Source organism: Arachis ipaensis, chromosome B09 (genome assembly GCF_000816755.2).
Source record: "Arachis ipaensis cultivar K30076 chromosome B09, Araip1.1, whole genome shotgun sequence".
In the NCBI taxonomy this organism is placed as follows: Eukaryota; Viridiplantae; Streptophyta; class Magnoliopsida; order Fabales; family Fabaceae; genus Arachis; species Arachis ipaensis.
The window spans coordinates 117,078,461-117,088,320 of NC_029793.2; the positions used below are offsets into that span (position 1 = coordinate 117,078,461).

General features: G+C 35.2%; 1 protein-coding gene and 2 long non-coding RNA genes across 3 annotated transcripts; all 3 read right to left on the reverse strand.

The window, feature by feature from the left end:
- Positions 5,412-6,480, reverse strand: LOC110266919. Its single transcript, XM_021111989.1, has 4 exons — positions 6,355-6,480; positions 5,895-5,983; positions 5,731-5,824; positions 5,412-5,644 (listed from the first exon to the last, which is right to left on the reverse strand). The coding sequence occupies exons 1-4, from the start codon at positions 6,478-6,480 to the stop codon at positions 5,471-5,473; spliced, it is 483 nt and encodes a 160-aa protein (XP_020967648.1). The 3' UTR covers positions 5,412-5,470.
- LOC110266704 lies at positions 7,126-8,187 on the reverse strand. The gene is made up of 5 exons (XR_002354202.1): positions 8,101-8,187; positions 7,779-7,874; positions 7,561-7,695; positions 7,400-7,465; positions 7,126-7,309 (listed from the first exon to the last, which is right to left on the reverse strand). It is a non-coding gene; the product is annotated as an uncharacterized LOC110266704 (long non-coding RNA).
- LOC107617255 lies at positions 9,065-9,504 on the reverse strand. The gene is made up of 2 exons (XR_001614878.2): positions 9,193-9,504; positions 9,065-9,120 (listed from the first exon to the last, which is right to left on the reverse strand). It is a non-coding gene; the product is annotated as an uncharacterized LOC107617255 (long non-coding RNA).

A 9,860-nucleotide genomic window follows, 5' to 3' on the forward strand; every position in this document is an offset into this window, starting at 1 on the left:
ATAAATTTAACCTAAACTCAATTCCGTTTCGCTTCACCTAAAAATTCGTCCCGTTAAAAATTCGTCCTGATGTAGGAGCGAGTAATTATCCGTCTCGAGCGGATAGAGATAGGATAAATACCCATATATTGAAATAGTGTTACCATCCGTATAAAGAACTCGTGATCTATTTCTTTCGATTTTTCCATTAAAAACGAACCAATCAGTATTAATTGAATCGAGCTAAGTTAGTTTCATGAGAAAAAAGTTTGATAATGAGAATTTTGCTGACCAAATAACCATATTATTTAAATCAAATAAAATTGCTGGACAGAGCGCCCTCCCTTTGTTTTTTGCCTAGAGGATTTTTTTTTTATGAAATAGATTAGACAACCTCTCTCTCTTTTTTTTTTTGATGATAAGACAACCTCTCTTTAGAAGCGATCTGTCGTAATTTTTGTTCTCCTCTAAGCAATTGATGGGTTTGTTAATTTGATTCCGTAGGCTAATAGTTAAGCTAGTTTCTCCAGCAATTGATGGGCTTCATGAATGAGAACACTACTTCTCAGAATTCCAAAAACCAAACAATGTATCTATCCAAAAAAGAAAAGGAATAGGAAACCGAATAGGCAAATACACCCCGTCTTTTTAAAAAATAGAAATTATTTAATTTTGTTTATCTTTAGACTTGTAAGGGTCCCGTCCAAAAACCAAAAAAGACTTGTAAGGATTACAAATTATTTTTCCCTATGAAACATCATTTTATTAAATAAAAATGATTAGAAATCTTATTTGAACTTTGAACTTTTGATCTCTCGCTGTGTAATTTGCAGCTATGCCCTCCTTGTCATTATGCTAAAATTATATCCTAATTTTATTTTATTTTTTGTCCACAAGTGTTTTTTCAAGCATTATGGATTTCATAAGGGGCATTGCTCTTCAAGCATTGAATTTTCCATATCGAATACTCAAATTCTAAACTATTAATTAATAGAAGAAACATTTTCCATATCTGTTGGTACTAATTCTATTAATTAATAACTAATTACATAATTGGCAATTTGGCATGATCAATAGGTCTTTCCCGTATGTTAGTAAAATAATTGCTATGCCTACCTATTATGGCAAGTCTTTATGCAGGCATTTCATTCTCAATATACTTACAACTTCAAAAGAAACGATTAATCTTAGCATACAAGCGATTAACACTTACAAATGTTACAAGTTCTGAAGACAACTAATTCCCTAAACACACTCCTAATGTTACGTACCTTTCATGCGCTATATAACAGAATATTAATTCAATCAAAATCAATTAACGCGCGAATATATAATTTCCAATTTTCAAATGATTTCATTTCCTTCTTCGTTCTCCTTCTTGCCAAATTTCTTCATTCTCCTTCTTACATTCTTCCTTTGCCTTTTCGATCATTCTTTTACCTGCGTTTATCACTGGTTTGTTCTTCGTCATTGACGTGAGTTTCTCTCTCTGTAACTCTAGCTTCATTTTTTTTTCGATTTTCTAGTTTTTGAAATCAAAGTTTGAACTCATTTTGAAGATAATGGATGATTCAACCTCAGATTGTCAGCTGAATCAGGGCGAAGTGGATTTTGAATTTGAATCGAATGAAGTTCCTAAGGTTTGATTTAGATTAAGCTAATTGCGATTACTCTGAATTTGATGCAGTTATTCGTCTATGATTGTCTAGTTGAATAATTCGTGAACATTGACTGTGAAATTAATGCGTGAACATAATCTGTGGATTGAATCTAATGTATTAGTTTTGATTAATTATCTGCAATTTATAGCAGACGCTTGGGTGTAGATCAGAACTTTTTGGGTATATTTTAGGAAAGTTTGGGTGTATTTACAGTTTATGGCTTTTCTTGTTATTTTAGTTGACTTGTTGTCGTTCGGGTGTAGATCAGGAGTCCTTGGGTGTATTTTACTTCAATTGTTATTTTTTTATGAGGTGCAGAAATTCTATAGTATTTTCTTGTTTTTGACATGGTGTATTCTGCAGCCTCTCTGTGTTGTTGATGACCAGTTTGTTCCCAAGGTTGGAATGACTTTTACCACCCTTGAAGATGCTGGAAAATTTTACAAGGACTATGCCAAGGCTACAGGTTTTTCTACAAGAGTTCGGAGCACAAATAAGAAGGGAAACGAGATTAAGAATCAATTAATTACATGTATCAGAGAGGAAAAATAGAAATCTAAAATATCTCCAATCGAGAAGACAAATCCCACAGCTAGTTTAAACTGTCCTGCAAGAATTTATATACACACATTGAAGGATGTTGGTGCTTGGATCATTTCAAAAGTTGTGCTGCATCATTCACACCCTTGCTGTCCAAGTAAAGCAGAGATGCTCAAACAGCACAGAGAACTAAGCATGTCCGTTCGTCGTACAATAGAGAATAACGAGGAGGCTGGTATCAGACCAAGCAAAACTTACCAATCATTTGTTGCGGCAGCCGGGGGTCACCGCGAGTTAAATTTTATTGAAAAAGATGTGAGGAATTACATCACGAGAGAAGTGCGGAATGTTTCTGAACAAGAAGATGCAAAGGAATTCAGGAAATATTTGTTAAGAATGAAAGAGAAGAATCAGAATTTCTTTTTTGAGCTCGAACTCGAGGACGATCAATTGATTAAGCTGGCTTTTTGGGCCGATGCAAGAAGTAGAGCTGCCTTTGAATATTTCAGAGATGTTATTTCATTTGACACCACCTACAATACCAACAGGTAATATGCTGTTCATGTTTATGATGCTAAATTAATTTGTTTTATGAATTTGCTGTAGAGGTGTATATTGGATGTTTTTGGGTGTATAAAATTATTTTTTGGGTGTACGTAATGATTTTTCATTCTGCACTATGGTAATTTGTTTCAGGTATAATTTGGTTTGTGGTTCTTTTGTATGTCGACATGAATCACCAAGGTCAGTCAACACTTCTTGGATGCTCTTTGATGAAAAACGAAGAAATTGAATCATTCAAATGGTTATTTTAATGTTGGCTTCGTTACATAGGAGGAAATGCTCCGAAAGGGATTCTCACCGATCAATGTGCATCAATGAAAAGGGCTATAGAGGCTTGTATGCCAACAACAATTTACCATTGGTATATTTGGCACATCATGAAGAAGATTCCAAGCAAATTAAACGAGTACAAGGGACATGCAGAAATTGAACAAGAAATGAGCCAAGTTGTTTGGAACTCTCATACCAAAGACTTATTTGATAGGAATTGGAATGATTTTTTGCTGAAGTATGGTCTTGTGGACAACAAGTGACTTTCAGGTAGTGTTGCTTAAAATCTACAGCAGAGGTGTAAATTGCATTTTTTGGGTGTATTATAGCTTTATTTGGGTGTATTATGCAGATCTTTACGAAGACCATCATATATGGGTTCCAATTTATCTGGATCACCACTTCTGGGCAGGGATGAGAAGCACACAAAGGAGCGAGAGTATGCATTCATTTTTTAACAAGTTCATTACACGGAATAACTCGCTTATTCAATTTGTCAAACAATACGATAATTGCCTCGGAAGCAGGGAGCAAGCAGAGAGAGAATCGGATGCTACAGATTTTCATACGATCATACCGTGTGCAACAAAATCCTCCATTGAAGCTCAGTTTCAACATGTGTACACTCACCAAAAGTTTAGGGAAGTTCAAGCACAATTCAGAGGAAAGGCAAATTGCATCACAAGATTAACGAACTCCGCTCTAGGCTATTCAGTATATGAAGTTGGAGAACAAGTTTGCAACTCAATATTCAACAAATTTGTGGTTACTTATGACTCAGTAGCAGCTGAGGTGAAATGCCAATGCTTATTATTCGAGTCATGAGGCATATTGTGCCATCACGCACAAAGCGTGTTAAGCTTTGAACGAGTAACCCAAGTGTCACCGAGATACATACCGGAACAATGGAGCAAGAAGGTAAAGAGGCGACACACACACATCAAGAGCAGCCACGGCGAGCCACTTTTGGAGCCAAGAAGCAAGAGGTTTGACGAATTGGTGTTTCGTTCGCAAAATATTTGTGAATTTGAATCAGAATTGGAGGAGCTGACTGCTATTCTGCACCGTGCGTACGATGAGGTCATGGTTGAGATGGAAGAACTGAAAGCCAAAAGGAAGGGGACATGTTCGTTATCTCATGAAGATGCCAACTTGGAATTCGTTAACGAGCTTCAAAGCCCTCCAAGGGTTCGAACAAGAGGATGTCCAAAAAATAGGCTAGGTTCAAAGTTGGACAAACAGATTGCAAATGCCTTAAAGAAGAAGAAAACAAAAGCTCTAAACGAGGTAAAAGTGATGTTCTTTAAACTTGTGGTGATTGATTTTAATTTTCTTGTTAATATTGTTGCTAATATATGAGTTTATTATATCTAGTTAAACCTCTTTGATGCTGCATCAGTGGTGCATCCAAATTCCAGCCAATATCAAGGATGTGTTATGAATTATCAGTTCAGGGAACCAACAGCAGGGGATAGTTTTTTGGGTGTATAGTTACAGAATATGGGTGTAAAGCTTAGTTTTTGGGTGTATTTCTGAATTTTCTTGTGTTTGACATTATATATATATATTAGAATCTGTTGTTTATGTTATAAATTATTGTTTGTTTTTTTATTATGGTTTAGGGTTTAGGGTTTTAGGGTTTTAGGGTTTAGGGTTTAAGTTTTAGGGTTTAGGATTTTAGGTTTAGGGGTTTAGGGGTTAGGTTTTAGGGGTTTAGGGATAAAGCATCAGGGGATAGAAGTCTGGTGTATATTTAACTTTCCTTGGGTGTAAAATGTGATCTTATGGGTGTAAAATTCGATGATTTGGGTGTATAGTAGGTTAGGTGGTTTAGAGTTTAGGGTTTAGGGTTTAGGGTTTTAGGGTTTTATGTTTAGGGGTTTAGGGTTTAGGTTTAGGGTTTAGGGTTTAGGTTGTTTAGGTTTTAGGGGTTTATGGATAAAGCATCAGGGGATAGAAGTCTGGTGTATATTTAACTTCCTTGGGTGTAAAATGTGATCTTATGGGTGTAAAATTCGATGATTTGGGTGTATAGTAGGTTGGGTGGTTTAAGGTTTAGGGTTTAGGGTTTAGGGTTTTAGGGTTTAGGGTTTATGGTTTATAGTTTTGGATTTAGGGTTTAGGGTTTTAGGGTTTATGGTTTTAGGGTTTTAGGGTTTAGGGTTTAGGGTTTTAGAGTTTAGGTTTTAGGGTTTAGGGTTTTAGGGTTTAGGGATAAAACATCAGGGGATAGATGTTTGGATGTATATTCAACTTTCTTTGGGTGTAAAATGTCAGGTTATGGGTGTATATTTGGTTTGATGTTTTCCTTCATATTATAGTACCTGTAATTCAGACATTTTGAATACAGCAGAGAGAGTTTAATTATGTAAATTTTTTTTACAATAAACTGGATTATAATTGGCAAATTTTTACAGCATGTGTTCAATTTCTTACAAGACTATATAACAGTTAGATTAATCAGTGTCAATATCATTAGAATCTATCTGACAATATGGACTCAATAACAATGAGGATGGCTTGGACAGTCTTATTGCATCACTTCCCCTAATGGCTTCAGCTTTGTCTTGATTCATTTTATTGAATAGAATCCGGGAAGCATATTCTACTCTATAGTGGTCCACCTCGTCCTGAAGTTTAAAAGAATTTTCTTTTTAATCAACTATGTTAATTTAGTAAGGTAATACAGAGTTATGTAGTTTTTAAACACAATTACCTGGGTCCAGTTGTCCCACTCATACTTTTCCCTTTTAACGTTTTCAGACTGAATTATCTCAAGCCACTTCATTACATAAATAGCACAGTCATATCTGAAAAACAAGAAATAAATTAGCAAATTACATCTAGGAAAGTTTAATTTTTAGATTAAAAGATTTATACCTTGTCTTTTGGCCTGAGATGTTAATGTATGGTGTATGAATTTCGTGATCCTTTTTCTTCAGAGGTGCCCCCCAGCATATACTCTCATTCTTGAAATTACATATCCCTTAAAACACAAAAAAAATTAGTAATATATGAATAAATTTAATAAAGGAATACACACAAAGGAGCACAAACCTACACCTTATATTGAACAGAAATACACCCAAATATTAAAATACAGAACACAGAACCAACTTACAGCGAATTTATTTATGTTCATTCTTTCATCGGCTGGACAAGTCTTGTGATATGGGTTGTACAAAATTTTTTTTCCTTGTATCAGCCACCCATAACCACCAATGGTTTGAATGGAAAACAGGTGCAAAAATCTGAAGTATGTCCACATTGAACAGTGTTTTAGTTTATTTGGCACATAAGTAAAGAATGGTAATAAGAAGTTTTAGAAACGAAAACTTACATAACGATGCAATGCTAATTTTTTAAGGTCCATGAAGGGTATAAACATTAGGTAGTCTTCCACCCTGAATGGCTTATTGGTTTTAGGCTGTAAGAATACCCCTTTTGGATGATTTCCAATGGCCATGTTTTGCAACAATTGTGAAACACCAAATGAATACAAAAAATACATCCAAATGAATACAGAAAATATACCCAAACAAATACAAAAAATACACCCAAACGAATACAGAAAATATACCCAAACGAATACAGAAGATACACCTAAGATTTGTTGAAGTACAATTTACCACAATATCAGGGGGGAGACAGTATATTTCTTCTTGAAACCTTTTATTGTTTTGCTAGTTAAGGATGAGGCACATGGAAGAGACAATCTAGAAATAAAAGCCCAAATCAATTTTACATAAATCAATATTGCAGTTACTTTTCATGATAAAATCATTAATGTTATTCTAATATTACCTCAGCTTCTATATGTGTATCAGCTTTGAGAGATGCGAAGTGGATTTTTGACAAAATGTATCGATCTTGGGCATTGAGTGTGCACACGGCGTCATACTCATTAGTACGTCCATCTGCGTATGTTTTCACATGTGTGGCCCAGATGTAGCATTTCTCTTTCATTTAAGCACTCATTTCATTTATCCTCGCAGGAGTTTCAAATTTTTCAAAATTTTCTTCACCACTTTGCTTATGAATAGGTGGAGTTTTACCTTCTGTTTTTACCCCACTGCCTGCAATTTTTTCCACCAGCTCCCCTAAATGTTCTATTAGTTTTGGCGTTTCAGGATTTTTTTCCCTCTGCCCCTCTTGCGTTGCTGCACCCTCTTACGTTGCTGTTTCTTCTTGTCTTGAATCAGTCAAGCCGAGGCTGAATGATGGCATCGGACCTTCTTTAGGAATGTACGATGCTGTCCGTGCCATCATCATAAGTACAGCAGCATCTTCTGGGGCTGGATTACTGCGTGATGAGATATAACGTACTATAAGAATAAGAATAGATGAATGATATTGAAAACAAAATTTTACTCTGCTGAACTTACACTTTAGATGGAGCTGGTGGAAGTGGGGGTGTGCTTTCTTCAGTTTTTGGCGGTGGTTCTGGAGTGCTGCAGTATTACAGATCAATTGTGAGGATATACACCCCAACAATGACAATATACACCCAAACAATAAACAAATACATCCCAAGATTATTCCTTACCTTTTTGTAGTTTCTTCATTAATTTTTTCACTTGGAGACTTTGCAGGGGTTGGTTCAATTTCTGGCACAGGGGTTGGTTCAATTTCTGGCATAGTGGTTGTTTGGGACAGTGGTAGATAAACTTGAATCGAAACTCTAAACAAGAAGAAAAATAAAAGGTTAACAAAGCCCGCGAAAATAAAATGGTTATAAGGTTGAAATTTTCTTGAAAAACTCACATTGAAAGCGCTTCGGTTTTTGACTATGTCTCTACCCGCACAACCATCATGTTCTCTTCAGCTGGCTCATTGGCTGACTCTTCAACTATATTCAACCTAAAATACACCCAAAGAAAGTCAAAAATACACCCGAAGTAATCAAAAGAAACACGGGCTTTATTTTTTTGAGAACTTACGTAGCTGCAGTTTTTGCTTTTTTTTCCTGCCTTTTTTTTCTCGAATAAAACATTAAAGGACTTTTTTTTCTAAAAAAAATATATACAGAATTAGAAGCAGAAGGTAATAAAAGATAAAAGCAACCGGTATTAGAAAGAAAAAGTACATGCTCTCTGCCGGTTTGTTTATGCTGCTTTGATCCGTGTGTCCTTGAGACAAAGGATCATCACTTCCTAAGTTTACGTCTGGTATTCTAAAGATGGAATAGATATCATTCAGTAAAAATACCATACGGTTAAATCAGGATAACAAGATTTTATTAAATAAAAGTTCTTACGTCTTAGATGAGTCATAGTGACCTTCTTTCGATCGCATGTCAGCTCCCTTCTCCCTAGGAAACCAGAAACAATTATTAGCAATGAAAACACCTTAAAATAGGTAATATACACCCCAAACATTACAAACCCCTGTGCAACATATTTTTCATTGTTTTTCTTCTTTTTAGATTCCCTCAATAATTCTTCTAATTCTTCAGTTCCAATTTCAGATCTGACAGTATATGCATAAAACAACATGTTAACAAATATAATTTTGAACATAAATGGTAGTATAGCTTTACAAAGTATCCTACCCATGATAGGATTGAGTTTGTTCAGGAGATGAATCCTCAACAATGAGTTTGCTCTTTTTCTTTGTTTTTTGTTTTTCTACTGGTGATGACTCTTCGCTTCTGAAGGTTAATAAAAAACGCACTGTTAATACAAGAAATTTTGAGAATAAATAGAAAAGAAAGCGATGAGAATTTCAGAACATTACTCATCATTCGATTTAGTTTCTGAATCAGAATCTTCCTGATTCTTCTTCCTATTTTTTGGATTCAATTCTGGAAGGCAAACAATCATTATTAACAAAAGACTAAAGTGACAAAATACACCCTAAAAGTGACAAAATACACCCAAGTATGTTACTTACTTTTTGGCTGTTCGGGTGGGTTGTTTCCTTTTTGGTCCCTTTGAGTCTTCTTCAGTCTCAGAGTCAGAGGAAGAATAGACTTCAGTTTCAGATGTTTCAGTCTCTGATGATGATGAACTTGCTTTCCTTTTTTTGTTTTTTTGTTTTTTTCTTTCTTATCTTTTTTCTTCATTTGTTTTAATTTCTCCTTTGTTTCGGCCATCTTTACAATTCCCTGAAATAGTAGAAATGTTAGTTAACAGTATTCATGTAAATAAAATACACCAAAGGTATTCTTTTTACTTACCATATGTTCATCCATTTCTGCTCTCATTCTTTCAACCAACTGCACTCTAGTCTAGTTGGTAATCCAGGGTTGTGGAGGTCTTTCTTCTCCTTTCTTGTCTTTATTTTTTGATAGATGGAAGTAGACTATCATCAGGGCAAACAGGCAGCCGTCAATTGCCTTTTTCTTTTTTAGATTATAATCTGTTATGCCCTTGATGATGAAATTCAGAACATGTGCTCCCCAGTTTCCCTATTTTATTATGTCCATCTTGAAAATTGGTGCCAGGTGCACAGTGGAGATTTTGTTTATTGTGGTTGGTAACAGGAACACCATCTGTATATAGAGGATGAAAATCCTCTTGAACATGAGGCGATCCTGTTCATTTTCAACAGCAATAGTCATCATCTCATCTGTCAGATTTTTTAGAGTCTTCCCCTGGAATCTTCTAAAAATCTGTTTGTTTTCTTCAGAAAGTTCCTTATAACTGACTTTTTGAGAAAATATATCTCCTACAAAAAGGAAAACAACATAGTATGAAAATCACTTGAAATACACCCAAATATCACTTGAAATACACCCCAATATAGCTCATATACACCTATGTCTGTAATGAGTTACCTGACGCGTTGAGGCCAAGCGTAGCCCCTATTGTGCTTGGTCTTACTCTAAACAAACCATAGCCGGTT